This window comes from Populus euphratica, unplaced genomic scaffold (genome assembly GCF_000495115.2).
Source record: "Populus euphratica unplaced genomic scaffold, PopEup_1.0 scaffold141.1, whole genome shotgun sequence".
Classification (NCBI taxonomy): Eukaryota; Viridiplantae; Streptophyta; class Magnoliopsida; order Malpighiales; family Salicaceae; genus Populus; species Populus euphratica.
In genome coordinates this window covers 667,559-692,522 of record NW_011499971.1, presented here as the reverse complement: position 1 = coordinate 692,522, position 24,964 = coordinate 667,559, and the positions used below count along the sequence as shown (strand labels likewise).

Sequence of the window (24,964 nt, the reverse complement as noted above, 5' to 3'; positions counted from 1 at the left end):
TAGTATATCCATTAAATATTTAATGCAACTTCAAACTAAATTCCTCTTTTTTATATATTTTATTGATTTGCATTAGTATTTTGTGTGTTGTCAAATGGACCACTCACATATTTCATTGTTCTGTAATGTCGTCCCTTATCATGATTATTTAATATCACCTCTCCACTCTTTTTAGTTGATTATAATGTCGTCCCTTATCATGATTCCATCAAGTCTACTATAAGTGCAATGTGTGTGTGTATATATATTTGTATTACTTTTATATTATACATTTTAATGTGTTTTAAGTTTATTAACAATTATTTTAATGGTTTGGCATGCCTAAGAGATTTTATGAATTAATTACTAAAAAAATAAAAAATTATATATTTTATATCTAAAACCTTTACTTCTTGTGATAGGTTTTTCATCAAGTTGGAGTTCCAAAATTAAAATAGAGGATCATTTAAGTTAAAATACACATATCAAGTTTTTCAAAAAAGTATTATTGACATAAATTTAAGTTTGTTTGGACCTCTAGATAGACTTGTAAAATCAAACTTAAATTATACTTGCAATACGATTATCTATTCAAGCACTAAACTTTCAAATAAGAATATCTTGAACTTTAAATATTAAAATTAGAATTTTTTATGAAAGACTTTAGGTTAGAAAGAATCTTTTTAAATACAAAAAACTTCATACAAGCGGGAAGGCAAGTTTTATATCTTAATCTGGTGAAAAATTGATAATTGAGAATCTTATTATTAAGAGGAAATCCTGATAAGATTAAAAAGATTTTCTCTATAGCCTTTAATCTTCTATTATTTAGACCTGATATCTTATCATAAAGATCACCTATTGAAATACAAATAAATGGGAGATCGTTCATGAAGGATCATTCTTGGTTGCTGGAAATTCCTTGAGAATGAGCAAATAATTCTTGAGTCGGTTCAAGAGGAATAGACTCTATCTTCATTATGGATTGTGAGAAGTAACGTTGTTGTTATAATTTTTTTACATTCAAATGCTTATTGACCATTGTTTTAAATTTAAACTACTGATTTTTATTCATGTTAATTGAATTGGTCGAGATAGCATGTATATTTTCTAGTTTCTTTCAATTCGTAATTGTTTTTTGGGATATGAATAAGAACCAAATAAATTAATTTGATTACTAGAACTTTAATTTTAATTTATTACGGAGAAATAAGTCAAGTCACAAATATTTCAAGCTTTAAACGGTTGCTTGAAATAAATTTTACATTTTTTGCTTCTAAAATTACTGTCGAGTGAATGAAAATTACTTTTCAATATTAAATTTGCTTGATGGTAAAAAATTGATTAAAAAGCTTATTCTAATTAATTTTCTTATAATCTCCTTGATTCTATTTAGCTTTAAGGAATATCAAAATTATTTGTTTGAATTGAAATAATATTTATTTTACCTTCATGATCAACATATTTATAAAAATGAATATATAGACTTTTGAACTGAGTTAATGATATATTGGTTTATCATTTTTATCTTTAGAATTTTGTTACTTTAATTTTGCATTCATTTACTCCCATATTTCAACATCTTATAGGAAGACTTGATATTTTTTTTATTTGTTCTAGTTTTCACAATCATATTATAATTTTTTTTTTGTATAGTAAAGCCAATATTAAATTTTGGATGTTTTTGACACCAACATGCGGACACATTTCATATATATAAAATTCTTGAAAAATAAATAAAATTGAAAAAATAAATAAAAAACAAAGAAAAAATTGAAAAATAAGATTTTTGAGATTCATAAAAATTGAAAAATAAAGAAATATTGATCTAGCATAAAAAATAAAATACAATTTCAGAACTTGTTTTTGTTAATATTTATTTTAATGAAAAAAATTAAAAAAATAATTTGAAAATATAAAACCCACCATTTATAAAAAGAAAAGAAGAAAAAGGGGTTAAGAATATAGATAGAAAAGAAAATAGAAGTTACCCTTTATTAAAAGTAAACAGAAAAGGAAAATGAAAGTAAAATAAATAAATAAAGGTGACTTAAATATTAATATTTTCCTCTTTTATGACAAATTAATATTTAAAACACTCCACTTTATCTAAAGGATTATCTATCTTCCCTTTTCATTTTCAATCAAACATTTTGTCTTAAAATTCATTGAGAACTCTTAGCATTATGATTTTGATCTATTCTTTAATTTATCAGTTTTTTTTTTTAAAATATTTTGAGCATAACATTCTATTATTATTACAGGTGTCCTCATTAATGAAAAAAAAATGATGGAATCATGATGAATGAATTGTATCAAGAATATTTCTCAAGTTAAGGGACCTAATCAATTAAAAAAAGAAGAAGAGAGAGGATGTTAGTATATGATTAATCTATAGTGCAATTCTAGATCATTGTTAAAATCATTAAACAATGTTCAACATTTTATTTTATTTTATTATTTTTTTTATTTACGTGGGGTGCTCGGGCCAGCTTGCGCGTACCACGACTAATCCACCCTCTTTAAAATAATTCTATCCCAAATAGAAAAAAAAACAAAACTTTCTTAAAGTTTATAAAATAAAAAGATAAAATTGAACAAAAAATATATCTAAAAATTAATATGAAAATGACTATAAGTAAGGTGAGTTTATGACTCAAACCATACCCACACATGTTTTGGTTTAAGTCCAAGTCTATACTTAAGTTTATTATAAAATAATATTTTGAATTATACAAAAAATAATTGAATATCTTATGTGGCAAAACTTGGACAGGTAATGCAAGGACGTCTTCTTTCTAGGACATGCTGCATTCCGGAGGTAGACCTTGGGGGAATCTATTGACATCTTTGCAGTAATTGTATACCATGTAATTCTCCCGGACCCATTTCAACCTCTCCTGCCTTGTTGAATCAAGCTCCTCCGAGAACCAAGCATTCGAGGTGGAGGCGGGAGGAGAAGTGGTTGTGCCACAAGAAGATGCCCCATTAGACAAAACACAAGCTTCGGCATTGAAATTTCTATAAGAAGCGGTGAAAGGAGCTAGGGCCCAGTCTGTCTTGACCAAGCCACCTCTTGTAGCCCAGTCATCAGCATTCCATAGACTCGAGTAAATCCTCATCGGCTGGTTTTTTGGAAAGGGAACCCCCATGGACTCCAGGTTCTTGAACTCTCGAATTGGAGTGCCATCCACAGAGAAGCTGGAGCAGAGGAAAGGTAACAAAATTAGTAACACAGCATGTATTAATGTTGTACACGGAGCAGGATTGAAGATTGATGCTTACACAATGCGCTGTGGATTCCAAAGAATGGAATACGTGTGGAAATCAGCAGTTGGGTCAAACCAAAGATAGAATTGCTGCTCTCTGTTGCCTTTGCCTTGGCTAAACACGTTAGTGTGCAGGATGTAAGGATCACCGCTCAAATTCCCCAGGAATTCAAAATCTATCTCATCCCACGCAGACCCTTTTGAGGACAGCTGCATATTCATGTGACAAAAAACATGTTTACGGTTAGTCACATATAATGATTGTTTTGTGCCTTATTTGAGGCAAGCAATCAAGTTCACTTACATAATAAGCAGTGACAGTGCCTGCAGAGTTGCCAGGGACAAGCTTGAGTTGCATGTCAATCTTTCCGAACAGATACTCCTTCCTGGATTGAAATCCAGAGCCAGAGGCCTTGTCAAGGTTGAGAGTGAGGAGCTCGCCGTTGCTGAGGATATTAGCACGACCATCTCCCCAGGTAATATCAAAATCGTTGTAGAAGTTGCTTGCTGAAGCAACCGTCAAAGAGGCCACAAGAAGAGCTGCAAGCGGCACAAGCACAGTACTCAAAGAAGCCATCGGCTATTATGAAACGATTGATGCCAAGGATGATATAAAGTTTTGCAAAGCTCGGAGGTGGGATTGTCAAGGAGATAGCCTGGTTGGTTTTTATACTTGAGGAAATGGAAGTCCAAGAAAGGCAAGGGAAGTTTCGGACGCTCAGCTTAGCTGTGGACAGTGTGTTTGGGACAAGTGTAAGAAATTTGCTGTACAAAAAGACACAACATTTCACCTCCATCAACGAGCCAGCCAATGAATCATCGCACGCGTTTCGGCCTTCGGCAGTGACGGATACTTGCGCTTTTCCATTAGATCCAGCGTCCCAAACAGTACAGGGCTCCACACCTGACCCATATTTGCATAAATAAATAAATAAATATATAAAAATCGAACAGGGACAGAAGCACAGGTCGCCTCTCTCCCCTACATAATTAAGGGGATGTCATTTTTATCCTTGACTATTTTAGATGTTTATACCAGTTGTCCTAAGTTTTTGTTTATTATATTTCTTTAAAAAAACTATATTTTTTTTGTTGAAAAAATTAGATTAATAAAAGATAATATTTCTAAATTATTTTATTTTAATAGGATTTATATTATTACCTTTCTTTAAAAATAAAGATTGAATTATTCATAGTGAATGAAATCAAATATTTTTATCGGATTATTTTTTAAAATTTAAAATTTTATTTATATCGACATCTCTTTTTAATATATATATATGTGTGTATATATATATATAATTTATTTTATTTGAATGGATGCATGTCACAATAAAAATTAACTTTTTTCCTGTTAAAAAATGCATTTACATGTTCACATTTTTTTTAGCATTAAATTTGTTTTTTTAATGCTGCTGGTAAGTTTTCTTTCTTTCTTTTTTATTTGAAAAAAGAATTAAAATTAGTTTTTTTTTAAGATTAAAAACTAAAAAAAAAAACCACTTTGAAAACATGATTTATATCGGGGAGCATTCCATCTTAGTTAATACATTCTTTTTTTTTTAATTTGGAAAATATTTAATAATGGAAAAATCAAAATAGATATTTTCTGTAAATTGAATTTAATCATACTAAAATAATTATTTTTAATCAATAGTCATGATCCCCCATCCTTTGACATAGAGGAGCAACATTTGTCCAAAACTAAAATTTGAATGACATAATTGACTAAATTAAAAGTGAAAGTATTAATTCCCCGTGAGAGCTCAATGTTTCAAAACGCAAAACCACAACATTTTTTTTTATTGTATTGGGTAGCAATGTTTTTACATTGTGTTTGATTAATATTTAAAACATATTTAGTTTGAGGGATAGACACAAAAAGCATATAATAAATCTATTTTAAAAAGATTTTTAGTTATTTCCAAACAAAAAAATGGTGAGGGAGACATTCATTTCATTTTCATTATCCTTGTATCATTTATCTCAAAACAACAACTACGTATTATTTTTAGTATATCTATTAAATATTTAATGCAATTTCAAACTAAATTCCTCTTTTTTATATATTTTATTGATTTACATGTTGTCAAATGGACCACTAGGGATGAGTAAAAAAAAATCAAAAAACTGATTAAATCGAGAAATTCAGAAAAAAAAATAACCAAAAAAATCTAATTATAAAAAAAATCATTTAAACAGATTAGAAAAATTAAAAAACAAGCTGGTTCGGCTCGGTTTTGGTTTTAAAAGGCTAAAACCAAATATACTGAATAGAACCAAACTGGTTCAAATAAAAAAATTAATAATACTATAAATACCTATTTTTCAGCTTTTCTCTTCTCCTTTCTAAGCCCTAGCCGCCACCCATGTTTCATAATCTTCATCTCTCAACACAACCCCCACCCCCTCTTCACTTTTAACCTTTCTCGCCCATGTTTTTCAATTTTCATCTCTCAGTACAACCCCCCTCCCATCTTCATCTCTCAACCTTTCTCACATCTCTTAACCATTCTCACAGCCCCCTTCCTCAACGAACGAACTATCATTATCTCTTATCTCTTAATCTTTTTGTTCTTTTCTTTAAGCATAGTCAACTAAGCTCATGGATTAACAACCAAACAGCAGCTCTAGAGCCCCCCTCTCTTTAATCTTTATCTTTTAATTATTATCCCTGTTTATTTTTTTTTTATTTTTGTAAATCTATTATGCATTCATTTTCTATATTTATTTTCAAGGTTGTTGATTTGCCATAGTATGCTCATGTTGCGATTACTGTAATGGATGCAAGAGTTATTTTTTTCAAATTTTCGTTTAACTCTTGTTCTTTTTGGCTTCCTGATTTTCAATTTCAGAAAACCTACTCGATATGCTTGGTCAAGATGAAATCGTTTTTTTTTTGTTTTTCCTTTCAATTAACCGAACCGAATCGAAATTGGTCGGTTTGAACCGGTTTTGGTTTTGATTTAAAAATAAATAAATAAATTGGTTTGGTTAGTTTTTTGGGTGAAAACCAGACTGAACAGGAAATGCTCACCCCTTATGGACCACTCACATATTTCATTACTCAACTTTTTAACTTTTTTCCTTTTCTTTTGTTAATATCACCTCTCCACTCTTTTTAGTTGATTAGGTCTATTTACTCATGAAGTTTTCATAATATCATCCCTCATTATTATTCCATCAATTCTTCATTATTATTCCATCAATTCTTCTATAAGTGCAATGTGTGTTGTATATATATTTGTATTACTTTTATATTATACTTTTTAATGTGTTTTAAGCTTATTAACAATTATTTTAATGGTTTGGCATGCCTAAGAGATTTCATGAATTAATTACTAAAAGAAATAAGAATTTATATATTTTATATTTCAAACCTTTATTTTTTATGATAGGTTTTTCATCAAGTTGGAGTTCTATAATTGAAATGGGGGATCATTTAAGTTAAAGTAAACATATCAAGTTTTTTAGAAAAGTATTATTGACATAAATTCAAGTTTATTTGGATCTCTAGATAAACTTGCAAAATCAAGCTTGAATTGTACTTGCAGTATGATTATCTGTTCAAGCACTAAACTTTCAAACATGAATATCTTGAACTTTAGATATTAAAATTAGAAATTTTTATGAAAGACTCTAAGCCAGAAAGAATCTTTTTAAATACAAAAATCTTCATACAAGCTGGAAGGCAAGTTTTATATCTTAATCTGGTGGGAAACTGATAGTTGAGAATCTTATTACTAAAAAGAAATCTGATAAGATTAGAGAGATTTTCTTTATATCCTTTAATCTCCTATCATTTAGACTCGATATCTTACCATAAAGGCTACCTATTGAAATACAAATACATGAGAGATTGTTTATGAAGGATCATTCTTGGTTGCTGGAAATTCCTTAAGAATAAGCAAATAATTCTGGAGTCGGTTCAAGAGGAATAGAATCCATCTTCATTATGGGTTGTGAGAAATAACGTTGTCATTATAATTATTTTATATTCAAGTATTTATTCACCCTTGTTTTAAACTTATACTACTGATTTTTATTCATGCTCATTGAATTGGTTGATATAGCATATATGTTTTCTAATTTCTTTCAATTCGTAATTGTTGTTTGGGATAAAAATAAGAAGCAAATAAATTAATTTGATTACTACAACTTTGATTTTAATTTATTACAGAGAAATAAGTAAAGTAAAATATTTCAAGCTTTAAACGGTTGCTTGGAATAAATTTTATAGTCTTTGCTTCTAAAGCTACTATCGAGTGAATAAAAATTACTTTTCAATATTAAATTTGCTTGATGGTAAAAAATTGATTAAAAAGCTTATTCTAATTAATTTTCTTATAATCTCCTTGATTCTATTTAGCTTTAAGGAATATTAAAATTATTTGTTTGAATTGAAATAATATTTATTTTACCTTATATAGACCCTTGAATTGAGTTAATGACATCTTGGTTTATCATTTTTATCTTTAGAATTTTGTTTCTTTAATTTTGCATTCATTTACTCCCATACTTTTGATTTCAACATTTTATAGGAAGACTTGGTATTTTTTTTATTTGATCTGGTTTTCACAATCATATTATAAAATATATTTTTTATAGTAAAGCCATAATTAAATTTTGGAGGTTTTTGACACCAACATGTGGACACATTTCATATATATAAAATTCTTGAAAAATAAATAAAATTGAAAAAATAAATAAAAAACAAAGAAAAAATTGAAAAATAAGATTTTTGAGATTCATAAAAATTGAAAAATAAAGAAATATTGATCTAAAATAAAAAATAAAATAAAATTTCAGAACTTGTTTTTGTTAATATTTGTTTTAATGAAAAAAATTAAAAAAATTAATTTGAAAATATAAAACCCACCATTTATAAAAGAAAAGAAGAAAAAGGGGTTAAGAATATAGATAGAAAAGAAAATAGAAGTTACCCTTTATTAAAAGTAAACAGAAAATGAAAATGAAAATAAAATAAATAGATAGAGGTGACTTAAATATTAATCTTTTCCTTTTTTATGACAAATTAATATTTAAAACACTTCACTTTATCTAAAGGATTATCTATCTTCCCTTTCTATTTTCAATCAAATATTTTATCTTAAAATTCATTGAGAACTATTAACATTATGATTTTGATTTATTCTTGAATTTATTAGTTTTTTTTTCTTTTAAAAGATTTTAAGCATAACATTCTATTATTATTGCAGGTGTCCTCGTTAATGAAAAAATAAAATAAAATGATGGAACTATGATGAATGAACTGCATCAATAATATTTCTCAAGTTAAGGGGACCTAATCAACTAAAAAAAAGAGAGAGGACACATTAGTATATGACTAATCCATAGTCCAATTCTAGATCATTGATAAAATCATTAAACAATGTTCAATATTTTATTATTTCAAACCAAGTATCAACATAGTGATGTTTTTTCTTGACATTACCCATGTATCCGGGACAAACAACCAAACTTAACGTCAAATAAAAATATCATAAAAGAATAAAAAAACATTAAAATAAAAAATATTTAAAGATAAAAAAACATTGTAAAATATTATTACAATTTATAGTGTTTTTTTTATTTCTTTTTAATTTAATTTTAATTGTAATTGTTAGAAAATGAGGTTTTGGTATCAAAATAGAATAATTTTTTTTACTTATTTTATTGGTTTTTTGAGAAATTTTTATTTAAGGACATGGTTTGTGCATCACATTTGAGTGACGTGCACTAATTTTTTAGTTTAAAATTTTATTAAAATTTAATCTTTAACATAAACTTTTTAATTTAGAATATGAACATGATATAAACAAATTATAATTAAATGAAAAATTGATCTCAAAGAACCATTGTTTGATATATTTTGATGAAATTCAAAATTCTTTAAAATAACTCTATCCCAAATAGAAAAAAAAAAAAACTTTCTTAATATTTATAAAGTGAAAAGTTAAAATTGAACAAAAAATATATCTAAAATTTAATAAAAAGGTGGCTATAAGTAAAGTGAGTTTTGGATTCAAACCCTACCCACATGTGTTTTGGCTTGAACCTATACCTTTATTTAAGTTTATTGTAAAATAATATTTTGAATCATGAAAAATTATTTTTTATAATCTAAAATTTAAAATTAAATTTGATCTATGAATAATTATTTCTCGCCTACTGATTTGTCAATCCCTTAATGGAAAGAATTGATTAGTTTTTTCATAATAGTTTTTTAAAATTTATATTTAAATTTATTGTAAAATAATATTTTGAATCATGAAAAATTATTTTTTATAACCTAAAATTTAAAATTAAATTTGATCTATGAATAATTATTTCTTGCCTACTGATTTGTCAATCCCTTAATGGAAAGAATTGATTAGTTTTTTCATAATAGTTTTTTTAAAATTTAAATAGATGTTTTAGCTCAAAAGACATCTAAAAACATTTAGAGGTTTGATTTTGGTTTACTATTGGTAATGAAAGTTGTTAATGAAATAAATCTATCAACTTTTAGTACCTCTTGTAGCCCAGTCATCAGCATTCCATAGACTCGAGTAAATCCTCATCGGCTGGTTTTTTGGAAAGGGAACCCCCATGGACTCCAGGTTCTTGAACTCTCGAATTGGAGTGCCATCCACAGAGAAGCTGGAGCAGAGGAAAGGTAACAAAATTAGTAACACAGCATGTATTAATGTTGTACACGGAACAGGATTGAAGTTGATGCTTACACAATGCGCTGTGGATTCCAAAGAATGGAATACGTGTGGAAATCAGCAGTTGGGTCAAACCAAAGATAGAATTGCTGCTCTCTGTTGCCTTTGCCTTGGCTAAACACGTTAGTGTGCAGGATGTAAGGATCACCGCTCAAATTCCCCAGGAATTCAAAATCTATCTCATCCCACGCAGACCCTTTTGAGGACAGCTGCATATTCATGTGACAAAAAACATGTTTACTGTTAGTCACATATAATGATTGTTTTGTGCCTTATTTGAGGCAATCAATCAAGTTCACTTACATAATAAGCAGTGACAGTGCCTGCAGAGTTGCCAGGGACAAGCTTGAGTTGCATGTCAATCTTTCCGAACAGATACTCCTTCCTGGATTGAAATCCAGAGCCAGAGGCCTTGTCAAGGTTGAGAGTGAGGAGCTCGCCGTTGCTGAGGATCTTAGCACGACCATCTCCCCAGGTAACATCAAAATCGTTGTAGAAGTTGCTTGCTGAAGCAACCGTCAAAGTGGCCACAAGAAGAGCTACAAGGGGCACAAGCACAGTACTCGATGAAGCCATCGGCTATTATAAACGATTGATGCCAAGGATGATCTACAAGTAAAGTTTTGCAAGCTCGGAGTTGGGATTGTCAAGGAGATAGCCAGGTTGGTATTTATACTTGAGGAAATGGAAGTCCAAGAAAGGCAAGGGAAGTTTCGTACGCTCAGCTTAGCTGTGGACAGTGTGTTTTGAGGCTGGACAAGTGTAAGAAATTTGCTGTACAAAAAGACACAACATTTCACCAACATCGACGAGCCAGCCAATGAATCATCCATCGCACGCGTTTTGGCCTTGGGCACCGACGGATGGTTGCGCTTTTCCATTAGACTCCACACCTGACCCATATTTGCCAAATTAAATAAATATATACAAAGGGAATCCAACATGTTTGTCGGGAGTGGTTTCAAACATTCCATTTGTTCTTTCATTCACCAAACTAATGCGAAGCACGCGTATGCCAAACATAAAATAAAAGAATTAAAAAAAAAAACGCTTCATGATAAAAAAAAATAATCACTGTTTCAATCTATATAGTGAAACGCAAGAGGCTCAAGGTTTTTTTCTAAGGTTTTAAAGCTTGGATCAATTTAATGAAATGTAACTTTATTTAGAGCATTAAGAAACAAATAAAAAATAAAAATCAAATCAAGAAAAAAAAAACTAGGCTGAGAAGTATAAAACTCTCTTTTTTTAAGACACAATTTAGAATCTTGGTGTAAATTGTGTTTTATGAAAATTTAATTTTTATTTATTGTTTTAAATTATTTTAATATGTTATGTTAAAAATAATTTTTTTAAAATAAAAAAATATTATTTAAATATATTTTAAATAACAAATATTTTAAAAAATAACTATTAGGCTAATAAACAACATTTTAGAATCCAATAATCGTTTTTTTGCGGTTCTTAGCTCGGGGATTAAATCGTTTCAAATCTTTGGGTGAGAATTAATTTGAATTCTTAGCCACAGTTGCTCAAAGCCTAACACCACAAGTACCATCTCGGAAACCACATTCAAGTATCTTTCCCGTTTTCTTTATTTTTTTTCTTTGTTTTGTCAATCATTTTTAATTAGCCCTTTGGAATCTCCCAATTTCGATGGTGATGATTTCATGAAAAAGGTTCAAATGGAGACTCGGCTTTTCACAGTTTGCGGACCAAGACGTGTAAACTAGGTTTTGAATTTGGATTTGAATATTACTGAATAAAAAAATAAATTATTTATGGAAGAAGCAAATCTTCAATACTAAAATTAATAATGGCAAGAGATAAATAATATCGAAGAAAATTTGAGAATAAGTACAGCGTCAAAGAAAATTGGGCCTTGCAATGTAAGATCAAAATGAGAAAAAATATTAAAACAAAAAGATTGTGAAAAGAGAAGCTCGGGAATGTTAGTGACATGTAGTTAAAAAAAAAGATATTAAATTTGCATAGAAAATGATGTAATTTCATCTTAGTTTTAGTTTTAAAATTTAATCTGCCTGATAAATTAATTTAGAAATCTATTGAATTAGGGTTGGAATAGTGTTTTAGAGTTGGAATAGGATCAAGTTTAAAAATAAATAAAAGAAGTTAAAGATTTAAGTGATCGGGTTAATTTTATAAAATTTTATTAAAAACTTGTATATAATTGGTTAATTATTTTATAAATTAAAATAATATTATTTTAATTTGTAAAAAAATTAATATTAAAAAAAATTAATATTAACTCGAGTAACCTATTTAAAAGTTGACGGTTCAGTAAAAATTCATAACTTAGATTTTGACCCGAATTAATCACTAAACCGTTTTTAAAAACTCTAATTTTCACACTAAAAAAGAAAAAATGTCGCTGAACCCGAATAAAAGTTGATAATTTGTATAAATCTGTCAATAAAAAGCATTAAAAGCATGTGTGTTGTGGCGGTGGGCGACTTCACTTTTCTGGGTCCTCTAGTCCAGTCCGTGTATTGGATAGGGTGTCGAAAACAGTGGAAGGGGACAGGCGGGGTGTTGCCGTTTGGGCTGGGGCCCAAGCAGCGTATGGTAATTAAATCCTTGAACATGGAAGAGTTCTGAATTGAACGATAGATATATTGTATTTAGATTCAAACCTTCATGGAATTTTTTTCCCATGGTTTTTTTTTTAAATGCTAATTGCAGGGTGTTCTGTTTGTCCTTTCATGGAACTTCCTTTTAGCTCCTGCTATAAATTGCATTTGATGGGAATTCTATTCAAGGGTGTTTGAAATAATAGATCTTTAATGTTTGAAATAATAGATGTTTAATGTTTAAAATGCTAGTTCCAGGGTGATCTGTTTGTATTTTTAATATTTGTTTTTAAATTTTTTGTTTGAAAGCTTTTTTTTTTCCTGATCTTATATTATGGATGATAAATTAGTTGAGGTAACATGAAATAACATGAGAGTTTTTCTCTTATTTTTTTAATATTGATTTTTTTTTTAATTTTATTACTTAATATTAAATTATTGGCTCTTGAACTTCATCATTTTTAGTTTTTTTTTTTTTTAATTTATCCCAAGAGCAAGTAAGTAAAGTTAACTTGGACTAGCATAATTTTTTTTTATTGAATTTTGATCTTTTTTTTACTAGGTTTTTTTTTTGAAATTCTATTTTTTTTTATCTCAATCTTATATCATGAGTCATGAGTTATTCAAGTAACTCAGGTTAATTTGAGTTTTTTTCTTCAATGTTATATTTTTAAAATTATTTTTTTTCATCATTTGGTATTTAATTATTAGACTTGAGCTTAGCAATTTATTTTTTTCTTCATGTGGATTATTTTTGTTTCTTATCTCGAGTAGCATGTTAGTAAAGTTAATATAGATTTGCTTAAATTATAATTGCCTGAGTTTTTTATATTAAAAAAATTTAACTTAGTTTGGAGCATAGCATAAATTGTCTATCTAGTTATCATATAAATAATGATAGTAATGATAATGATAATGTTAACAATGATGTTTTTATTAACAAGCTAGAGGTTGAATGCAAAGTAAAAGTGAAAGTTGCTCAATAAATTAAATTTATTAATTTTGGCTATGTTGATCTTTTTGACTATATGTTTGCTGTTATCATAAAGATAGATTTATTCAAGGATTAAATAAATTCAACACATGTTGATGAACCAAGTTTACTAATTAATGTTTTTTAAGTAAAATTTAACATTAAATAAATTAAGTGATATCTAAATTTTTTATACATATGAAAAAAAAGGAAGATTAAAAGTTCTTGATTGAACATCTAAATGATAAAGAGTAGTTTCAATATGGGGATAAGTTTCTTTCAACTTGGAAGGAATGATGCAGTAGCTATGACTGCAGTAAGTTTCATATAATTAGTGTTTTTTGAAGTAGTTTGGACCAATTAAGATTTAGTTATTTATAAGATCAAGGACTTGTTTTTGTTAGAGTCTTGTTGGTCTTTAAAAAGCTAGTACTACTATAATAATAAAAAAAACAACTTTATTTTGATGATTTTATTTAGATGATGTTCCTTCTTCTATCTAGTTTATTTATGTAATACTATGCAGTAATTTGGACAGCTGAGATTTAGTCATTTTTAAGACTATGGATTCATTTTAGTAAGAGTTTTGTTAGCCTTTAAAAAGATAATACTACTGTAATAAAAAATAACTTTGATATTTTAACAATTTTATTTCGGAGTTCTGTTAATTATCTTGTATTTTTTTTTCTAGATCAGTTCTTGAAAACAAACCTTTATATACATGTATATATATTGGTCTCTGTATCGGAGTCAACCAGTGCTGTTTGGCCAATCCGTATTCTGCGTTTGCTTCTGTTCAGTAATGTTATCTCTGATTTATCCGAAGAAAGTTGGATAACAGCTATATTACTTGGAACAATTATAAAGAATTTGGTTGCTAAACTAACTGTGGAAATTCAATTCTGTAGAGAGAATATAGCTGATTCTGAAAGAGTTTGTTTCCTGCTGATATTAGAACAGCTATTTTGTAGAGACAGCACCTGTACATGTGTGTATATATATCTAAGTTTGTCTACCCGTTTTCCTAACCCTACTTTTCCTTGAAAGCTGGGTATATTTCTTTTCCTAGCCTTAGTGTCGATCATGGAGGACCAAAGGAGAGGGGCTGGTTTAACAAATCCTGTTACCAACAGTAGCATTACTTACCCGTCTCATGCTCAGGTTGGTGTCAATCCTGGACTTGTTCAGGAAGATCAGTACCCTCCTGGTTACAGGTTCAAGCCTCAAGATCAAGAGCTCATCTCGTGTTACCTGCTGTGCAAGATCTGGAACAGACCATTGCCACGCAGTGGTATCCACGAAGTTACGTTATACAAATATAACCCAGAGACTCTTGCAGGTTGAGCAGAACTCTCCTTCCCCCCCCATTTCCTCTTTAATGATTTGCATTCTTTACTTTATGCTGTTTAGTGTTGTTGGTGAGATTATTTGCTTTTTCCAAACTGCTTCTTGCAGAGTAAGTTTAGGATAAAATCATAATTTGGAAGCTCTGTGCTTAATGTCTGACCTGTACCCTTAGGTTACCTGTTAACAGTTGGTTATCCGCTCTGTGGTTAATGGATTAAACACTTGTTTAATAAGAAATCCACTTCGTAAACCCTTCTTGGAAAGATCATGAGTATTCCTGTCTCCTATAATCGATATCATCATTGAATGAACAGCAGTGTGATTATTCCATGGCCTTATAAGTATCTAAAAATTCCCTTTTTTTACGTGCTACCATTCAAGTCACCTGTGTCCATGACTTGGATGCAGCAATTATCTGAAAATTTTGAATTTGGGTGGTGGATTATGAAATTGAAGATACCTCATGCTAATTAGTTTCTTTTCCTCTAAAACCTCATCAATATTGATAAGAAAAATGATATTCTTGCAAGCTTTTTGATAATGCGTGCGATTCTACTAGTTATGTAGTAATTTAAAGGAAAAGTTTTGTTTTTTAATTTACAAATAGAAAACTACGAACCATATGGAGAGGAGGAGGAATGGTACTTCTTAACACCAAGAGATAGGAAGTATCCAAATGGGGATCGACCAAACCGAGCCGCAGGCGATGGATATTGGAAGGCTACTGGAGCTGATACAGATATTACAAACGGCAATCAAGTTATTGGAAGCAAGAAGACCTTGGTCTTCTATAGAGGGAAAGCTCCAGGCGGTGCCAAAACCAATTGGATTATGCATGAATATAGAGCAAGCAATTCCGATGGAGCACCAAAACGGAAAAATGATGGTATGAGGGTAAGTTTATTTTTCCCTTTTTCTGATTATTTTTATACCGAAATCAATCTTTTCACTTTGAAGCTTTCAACTTATGGCGCTTTTTTTTTTTTAATCAACTTCAACTACCTAAATGTGCTAAGTGACAACTTAACGTATTTCTTTTTTTTTTTTAATCAACTTCAACGACCTAAATGTGCTAAGTGACAACTTAACGTTCCGTATTTTACAGTCTAATATTTCTCTCTTTCCCTAATGTTCAATGTTGTTGCCTCGTGCTATATGCAGCTTGATGAATGGGTATTATGCAGAATTCGTAACAAGAATGATAGTTCTCCTAGAATTACTCGTATCAATGGATTAGAGGATGATGAAATTGAAGATCAACCATCGGAAAATAATGGAAATCTGGTGCCACAAGAAGTTGTGGTTCCTAGTATATCTGAATATCATAATCCTGGAAGTCAGTTGGGATATCTTGATACATCATATGGTAATTCTGTTTCTGCATTTCCTCAGAATTCTCGGAATGGGCTGGTGGCCGGAGTCTCTCAAAATCATGCGGTTTATAGTAGGAACACTGTGACTGGAAATTTTAATCCAGGAAGTCAGATGGGATATCTTGATAGCTATGGTAATTCTGCTTCTGCGTATCTTCAGAATTCTCAAAATGGGCTGGTGGCAGGAGTCTCTCAAGATTATGCGGTTACTAGTGTTCCTACAGTGACTGGAAATTATAATCCCGTAAGTCAGATGGGTTATCTTGATAGGTATGGTAATTTTGCTTCTGCATATCTTCATAATTCTCAAAATGGGCTGGCAAGAGTCTCTCAAGATAATGCGCTTCCTCGTATTCCTCAAACTACTAACCTTCAGCTCGACCAAAGTTCTAGTTATGTTCAGAAGACAATTTTGGATTATGAGATCAGTTCTTTTCAGTTCGGCGATGGAGGTAATAATGATTTCGGCGAAAACGACGACGATTTGTTTGGCTTGGATTATATCTTCCCCCCCTCGACGTCCTCCGATGATCGTAATGATCACCATTAACCGCCTACATGCCAAGCAAATGATAATTATGTAGTAGAATTCCCTAGTTTAGGGATTTTCTTTTTGGGCATGAGGTCGTCATGTATATTTTTATGCGTTTTTTCCCTCTTATATCAAAGTTGAATAATTTGGACAAATTTATTGTGTTCATCTGGCTTAATTTGATTCATATTCTCTTGTTTTATTCTTAAGGTCCTCTAAAGCTTGATGATGAGAACTCATATCCATGTCCTTGAAGTAGATAATAAGACAACTCCAAATAAATATATCAACCAATTTGGTGTGATTATGAGTTGAAATAGGTCCCAATTAATAACTATAAATAAAGATGAAAATAATTCTCTTATCTTTATAAAAGAGGATACGTAATTTATAGCGGTTAAAATTTGAACACTCGAGATCTTTATCAATACAGAACAGGTAATTATATATCTTTTTTCATTGTCTTAAAACCATGTTTAAAATATTAAACTGCAAGGAGAGCACCTCCCCGTCTTGTAAGAGTGTACAGTCATCATTTAAGTTGGTTGGACTCCAAATGATTAAGCATAAGCGTTCTCCTCGTTCTATGTGGCCCTCTTCTCGTTTTTTTATCAGATAAGTTTTTATTTAAAAATAATGCTTATGATATGTACAAAAATATTGTTTTCAAAATAAAAAAATGCATGAATAAGAAAGGAAAGTTTTTTTTTTTTTTTATCAAAGATATACATTTTTTATATATATTAAAACTATTGAAAGTTTTTATCAATATTTATATAAATTTTTTAATTAGAATTGAAATTATTAATTTTTTTACAAATATTAATTTTAATTATCATAAAATTAAATAAAAACAATCTGAAAAATACCCCCGGCATCATGTGAAGACACCAACTAGTTATTTTTAGAACACTAAGGATCCACATGTATGCTAGAACATCAGAGATCTAGGTACTAAGGTACTATCAATTGTACTCCAATCCTGATTATAAATAATTTGATTTCTAGAGGAGAGGTTGCAGCTTATAGGTAGAGCAAATAAAAAAGTATGTATAAAATATTTTTCACTACCTTATTTTACACAATCACAATTATTATACACAAAAATTAATGTAATATGAGAATGTAGAAGTATTTACCAGAAAAAAAAAACTCAGTAAACAACTATGGATGAATTGAACAAGTTACAGGTCTCATCCTACAGTCTAAGAAGTTCTAACCTCATATTGATCAGGTGATCAGGCATAGTGATGGTGCAATTTTTTCTTTTTTTAAAAAAAAACTAGCCATAAATGACTTGCATTTGCCTAACAATGCTAGCCATAAATATTTAGTAAACATATAGTTTTATACATGCTTTCCATTATATTTCTAGCCAATAATTTGCCATATAAATATGTTCTATTAAAATCAGTTATAATTATTTTTTATTAACATTTCACTGATATTTATCAACCTTTCAATCAATGATAATATCAAGCTTTCTAACGGATGATGAATATCAATTTTTTTTATTAATAAATTATAACATTATTCTATATCTGATGAATTAATATGATAAAGATTTATAAATACTTTCAATCAATGTGAAAAAATAACAAGCTTACCTCCAGAAAAACTCATTCTCACATTTTTCTCTTATATTACATTTACTCTTAATTTTGTCATATATTAGTTCTCTGCTGCTAATGTCCAGCTTTATTTTTTAAAATAAGAAAATGATGATTCTAGAGACATCCTCACGAAGAAGTATCGCTTTGCGCACCTTGATGAGAAGCTCAAATGCACACTAATAAGTTTGATTTTATTTGATATTTCAATTTTATGTGTTTTTTTTTGTTATATTGAAAACGTGGGAAATGAAATGATACAGTGGAGTTAAATTGTTTATTCTGCGTTGTTTTCTTTTTCAAAGCAATGCCTAATTTGACTAGCATACGAGGGATATTACTTTTATTTTATTTTATTTTATTATTAGCTAGTTTGTGTTTATTTTAATTAATTTTATAAATTTTAAAATTAATAATTATATAAGTCTTTAATTTATAAATTTTAAACTAATAATTTTTTAAAAATAAATTAAAAATTTAACTATATTCCAGCTAGACGGGAGGTATCATTGCCCCCGAAGGTGGCTCCTTGGGACTTGGTAAGATCACTCTAGAATCCACAATTTGGACGGCTTCGAAGTTGATGGTGTAGCCAATCTTCCACTGAGTGCTTGGAGGAAGCTACTAGATTAGTGGTTTCGAACAGGCAACACGGCTTTGACTTTGAGATCGCGTAGATTCTTTTTATTTAGTCCCTGTGTTTTGAATGGTATTATAACTTAGTACATTATGTTTGAAAAACTTATAATTTAGTCTCCACTCGTGTTGATCACTATGTTGCTAAGACAGTTTTTGGTTTTTTTTTAATCCCAGATTTATAGTTTAAAAGTCTGTTGGGGTTGGTGGACAGCCTCGGAGGTGAATCACTTTCACCAATGAATATTGAAACGTATGTGCGCTTTAGTGGTTTTGGCTTAGAACACAAGATATGGTTTTGTTAAGTTAATGCTATAGACGTGCAACACAACTTTTTAAGCCCAGTGAAAACAAAAAAAATAGTTCTAATATTATCAAAAGTAAAGCATATGAATCATTGTTTTAAACTAGGCATGATTAATTTACAAAAAAAAATAATAAATGGCCTCCAGAAACTGCAGCATGTAATTGGCCTGGCTAAGTTTGTGGTCAGGAATCCCATATCATTGTGCCTTGTTCATGGTATCCAGCTGTTTACTTCTCATGTCATTACACCGACCCACTCGATGTGCTCCACAGTTGAAAGGAACATTCTAATTCGCCACCATCCAGACTCCCTATAAATTGTCACAAAATTGTAACATTTTAGCAGGTCAAAATCAAACAAAACAAGTTAGGAGTCAAGAGCTTGCTGCAATACTTCATATTTGAAAACCATCAAGCGTTTTATAGGTTCATGGCTGCCTACCCTTCTGAGCCAAACCCTTTACTACTGCTGCTAGTGATCTCTCTTTTGGTTGGTTCTGATTTGGTGTTGGTTGACGCTGGTACCTTTTACCAAGATGTTGATATCATATGGGGAGACGGACGAGCTAAAATACTCAACAATGGCAATCTTCTAACACTTTCCCTTGACAGAGCATCTGGCTCAGGTTTCCAATCCAAGAATGAGTATCTCTTTGGCAAGTTTGATATCCAACTCAAGCTTGTCCCTGGCAACTCTGCTGGCACTGTTACTACCTTCTACGTAAGTCCTAATTAATTCCGTTCTCCAGTTCCTTTTGCTTTTGTTCTTTTTCCCAGATTACAAATAGAAGAAGCCTAATTCTTAATATTTGCATGAAGCAGCTACACTCACAAGGGTCAGCATGGGATGAGATTGACTTTGAGTTTTTGGGCAATTTGAGTGGTGATCCGTACTTAGTCCATACTAATGTGTACACTCAAGGAAAAGGTGACAGAGAGCAACAATTCTACCTCTGGTTTGATCCAACAGCTGATTTTCATACCTATTCAGTCCTCTGGAATCCAAGACATATTGTGTTAGTACATATTAATCTATATGCAACATTTCACAAAGCTTCTTCTTCTTCTTCCCTTTTTCAAGTACTCGAAATATTTATTAACTTCTGTTTCTGTCCATCTAGATTCTATGTTGATGGGAGACCAATAAGGGAATTCAAAAACATGGAATCAATCGGAGTCCCATACCCCAAAAGGCAATCAATGAGGATGTATGCAAGCATATGGAATGCAGATGACTGGGCTACAAGAGGGGGTCTTGTGAAGACAGACTGGACTCAAGCTCCCTTTACTGTTTCATACAGAAACTTCAATGCCCATGCTTGTATTGGGTCTAATGGAGTCTCGTCCTGCAATAACTCATCTAATAACCGGTGGTACTCTCAAGAGCTGGATTCTACAAGTCAAAAACAGCTGAAATGGGTGCAGGAGAATTATATGGTTTACAATTACTGCGCAGACACTAAGCGATTCCCTCAGGGCCTCCCTCTTGAATGCAATTCCACCAAGAAGTAGGAGGAGTACAGCTTGCCCGCATATAGAGTTGTTCTTCCATGTAATTTCCAGATTTCCTGATTAGACAATATTCTTTACAGGACAGGGTGTGATGTATATAAATAAAATATATATAGTTGATGGTCTCATGTTCGAATCTTTGATTGCTTGTATGATAGCCACTGAAAACTTAATAAAAATATATATATATATATATACCGTTCGCTTCGCTAAACTAGCCCGGACACCCACGTTAATAAAAATATATATATATATATACCGTTCGCTTCGCATGTAGTAGTAACTGATTATTCTCTTTCACAACTTAGATGCTGTGGGCGTTAAAATTAATACAAGTGAACAGTAATCTTAGAGGTTCATTTCTCTTCTTCTTGTCCTGTTTGGTTATAAGAAGGTAATTTTAGTTTGAATTCACCTATGAAAAATTCATGTAAATCGAAGATATATAAACATGAAATTAAACCTTTTGGAGCGCAAGCAAATCTAGATTCTATGTTTTTACTAGTTGAATCGTGTGCCTGGTGATTTCAACAATTTTATTCATGCTTCGGTGCATGTACACATAGTAGAAGTCAAATTTTGACCTGGTTCGATGGAATGGAGCAAGTCCAAATGGTAGATTGGCATCTAATGACAAATCTAACTCAAATTACATTCATTACTAGTTTAGTCGCCTACGCTGCTACATCATGGAGCAGATTAAAATTTTTAAAATATAAAAAAAAATATTTAGACTATAAGAAATTATTTAGCATTTTTTTAAAACAAAACTTAGTATGTAAACCTTGAAATCTTTGACTTGATTTCTTGTTTTGTTCAAGTTTAAATTTAATTTGTTAAATATATTGGATTAACTTGAACTTTACAGCTTAATTTATCAAACTTGCAACTGGAAGCATAAACTTTATCGTGTTTAATAATATTTTTTGAATGATAATAAAAATAAATATTTATAAAAATTAAGTATCAATCAGATACAAAGATATTTATTTGAGATTGTGATAACCTAAACAAATTGAAATAAATTACGAATACCAATTAAGAATCAACTAAATATTAAAGAATAAAAAAAAAAAAGAATTCAATCAAAAGAAAAATAAAAAAAAAGAAAAAAATAAAAAGAATTCAATCAAAAGAAAAATAAATAAAGATGGAATGTTTTTTTTATAAAAGAGCTCGACCCAATAGGTAAACCTTAAAACTTTTCAACTAATTCTTTATCTAATTTGAATTTAAAATTAACTTATTTAGAAGTAGATTCTATGTGACCTAGTTAACTTGACAAGTTCAAAGATAACATGAAAACCATTAAAAAAAACATTGTTTAACTTTAAAAAAGTTTGAAGATGATATATATTTTTTTTAATATTGAGATAAAATATATTGGATTAATCTAGATTTTTCAATTTAATCCGCCAAACTCACGATCCAAATCATGAACTTTACTAAATTTAATAGCTTTGATTTATTTTTTATAATTATTTCTTATTGAAGGATACGATAATAAAAATAGATGATTGTAAAATTGAGTACTAATCAAATATTTAAATATTGGTTTAAAATTATAATAACTTCATAAAAAATATACAGAAATAAATTATAAAAATTAATTTAAAATCAATAATATTAAAGGATAAAATTAAAATAAATAAATAAATAAATTCAATCAAAGAAAAAATGAAAAATTAGGATTTAAAAAGGAAAAAAAGGAGCCTCTCATCTCATTCACTGTTTTATATGAAAAACTGTGCTCGAAAATACCTAGCTTTTAATAATTCAACAGGCAGACCATGTTTTTTTTTTCCACAGAAAGAAAGGCTTAGAATCTTCACATAACTTTTTTTTTTCCTTACCATATAGAATTATTTTAGATCTTAAAAAAATAATTAATATAACTTTTATTATTATATCGGACAGGCCCGGGGTACCTTTGGGAACTGGGATGCCGTAAATCCAATGCAAGTAACGGGCGTAGTCCACCAGTTTTTTTGGGTTGGACTCATGGCTCCATAACCTTTTCAAAAAATGTCTATTGGCATAAAAAAACCTTTTGATGTCTAAGATAATTGTAAAAGAATATATGTTGAGATTATTTAGATATGTTAGAGAGTATGGTGTGGCATGTATAATTCATTTGTGTTTCCCATTGCATTTTAAAAATATTTTTAAAAAAAATTAATTTTTTTATTTTAAATTAATATTTTTAGATTATTTCTAACTACTTATATCAAAAATAATTTTAAAAAAATAAAAAATATTATTTAAATATATTTTAAAATAAAAAATATTTTAAAAAATAACTATTACAATACCCATAAACACACCATTGGGTACAAAAAAAGTCTACCACACTCAACCACACCATGTTTTCAAACATAAACTCAATATTTGGAACGATGTTTACTATATATATATATATATATTCTAAATGAAATCCCCATGTCATGACATTTTAGGGAAAACTCTTGGAAACTAAGAAAAAAACTTCAAGAGGTAAAGAATCCATTACATTGGAACGTTCAGCAGACTATTATAAAACAATTCTGAAAAAATTTGAAGTTATAAAGGTAGAAAGGAATTTTTTTTATCAAAGATATACATTTTTTATATATTTAAACTATTGAAAGTTTTTATCAATATTTATATAAATTTTTTATTTAGAATTGAAATTATTAGTTTTTTTTACAAATATTTATTTTAATTATCCTAAAATTAAATAAAAACAATCTAAAAATACCCCCGACATCATGTGAAGACACCAACTAGTTATTTTTAGAACACTAAGGATCCACATGTATGCTAGAACATCAGAGATCTAGGTACTAAGGTACTATCAATTGTACTCCAATCCTGATTATAAATAATTTGATTTCTAGAGGAGAGGTTGCAGCTTATAGGTAGAGCAAATAAAAAAGTATGTATAAAATATTTTTCACTACCTTATTTTACACAATCACAATTATTATACACAAAAATTAATGTAATATGAGAATGTAGAAGTATTTACCAGAAAAAAAAAACTCAGTAAACAACTATGGATGAATTGAACAAGTTACAGGTCTCATCCTACAGTCTAAGAAGTTCTAACCTCATATTGATCAGGTGATCAGGCATAGTGATGGTGCAATTTTTTCTTTTTTTAAAAAAAAACTAGCCATAAATGACTTGCATTTGCCTAACAATGCTAGCCATAAATAGTTTGTAAACATATAGTTTTATTCATGCTTTCCATTAAATTTCTAGCCAATAATTAGCAATATAAATATGCTTCATGTTTTATTAAAATCAGTTATTTCTTTTCTAGGTCATTCGTTATTTCTTATTAACATGTCACCATATCTACTAACCTTTCAACCAATTATAATACCGAGCTTTATAACTAATAATAAATATCAATATTTTTATTAATAAATTACAACATTATTCTATATCTGATGAATTAATATGATAAAGATTTATAAATACTTTCAATCAATGTGAAAAAATAACAAGCTTACCTCCAGAAAAACTCATTCTCACATTTTTCTCTTATATTACATTTACTCTTAATTTTGTCATATATTAGTTCTCTGCTGCTAATGTCCAGCTTTATTTTTTAAAATAAGAAAATGATGATTCTAGAGACATCCTCACGAAGAAGTATCGCTTTGCGCACCTTGATGAGAAGCTCAAATGCACACTAATAAGTTTGATTTTATTTGATATTTCAATTTTATGTGTTTTTTTTTGTTATATTGAAAACGTGGGAAATGAAATGATACAGTGGAGTTAAATTGTTTATTCTGCGTTGTTTTCTTTTTCAAAGCAATGCCTAATTTGACTAGCATACGAGGGATATTACTTTTATTTTATTTTATTTTATTTTTTTATTAGCTAGTTTGTGTTTATTTTAATTAATTTTATAAATTTTAAAATTAATAATTATATAAGTCTCTAATTTATAAATTTTAAACTAATAATTTTTTAAAAATAAATTAAAAATTTAACTATATTCCAGCTAGACGGGAGGTATCATTGCCCCCGAAGGTGGCTCCTTGGGACTTGGTAAGATCACTCTAGAATCCACAATTTGGACGGCTTCGAAGTTGATGGTGTAGCCAATCTTCCACTGAGGGCTTGGGGGAGG

At 29.5% G+C, this 24,964-nt stretch overlaps 3 protein-coding genes across 7 annotated transcripts; 2 read left to right on the top strand and 1 right to left on the bottom strand.

The window, feature by feature from the left end:
• Positions 1-2,714: 2,714 nt before the first annotated feature.
• LOC105139307 (probable xyloglucan endotransglucosylase/hydrolase protein 23) lies at positions 2,715-10,613 on the bottom strand. 2 transcript variants are annotated; one of them, XM_011045697.1, is made up of 4 exons: positions 10,262-10,613; positions 9,974-10,167; positions 9,763-9,890; positions 2,715-3,052 (listed from the first exon to the last, which is right to left on the bottom strand). In XM_011045697.1, exons 1-4 carry the CDS (start codon positions 10,532-10,534, stop codon positions 2,778-2,780), a joined length of 870 nt encoding a protein of 289 aa, XP_011043999.1. In that variant the 5' UTR covers positions 10,535-10,613; the 3' UTR covers positions 2,715-2,777. The 2 variants fall into 2 exon arrangements, with proteins under 2 accessions (XP_011043999.1, XP_011043998.1); XM_011045696.1 differs by lacking the exons at positions 9,763-9,890; positions 9,974-10,167; positions 10,262-10,613 and adding exons at positions 3,265-3,458; positions 3,553-3,899 and having other exon boundaries at positions 2,715-3,180.
• Positions 10,614-14,320: 3,707 nt separating this feature from the next.
• LOC105139306 (NAC domain-containing protein 55-like) lies at positions 14,321-16,916 on the top strand. The gene is made up of 3 exons (XM_011045695.1): positions 14,321-14,861; positions 15,477-15,763; positions 16,031-16,916. The coding sequence occupies exons 1-3, from the start codon at positions 14,606-14,608 to the stop codon at positions 16,790-16,792; spliced, it is 1,305 nt and encodes a 434-aa protein (XP_011043997.1). The 5' UTR covers positions 14,321-14,605; the 3' UTR covers positions 16,793-16,916.
• A 2,746-nt stretch (positions 16,917-19,662) lies between these two features.
• LOC105139305 (xyloglucan endotransglucosylase/hydrolase protein 24-like) lies at positions 19,663-20,995 on the top strand. 4 transcript variants are annotated; one of them, XM_011045693.1, is made up of 3 exons: positions 19,663-20,047; positions 20,149-20,342; positions 20,448-20,992. In XM_011045693.1, the coding sequence occupies exons 1-3, from the start codon at positions 19,757-19,759 to the stop codon at positions 20,836-20,838; spliced, it is 876 nt and encodes a 291-aa protein (XP_011043995.1). In that variant the 5' UTR covers positions 19,663-19,756; the 3' UTR covers positions 20,839-20,992. The 4 variants fall into 4 exon arrangements, with proteins under 4 accessions (XP_011043995.1, XP_011043994.1, XP_011043992.1 ...); XM_011045692.1 differs by having other exon boundaries at positions 20,146-20,342; XM_011045690.1 differs by having other exon boundaries at positions 20,146-20,995.
• Positions 20,996-24,964: the final 3,969 nt, after the last annotated feature.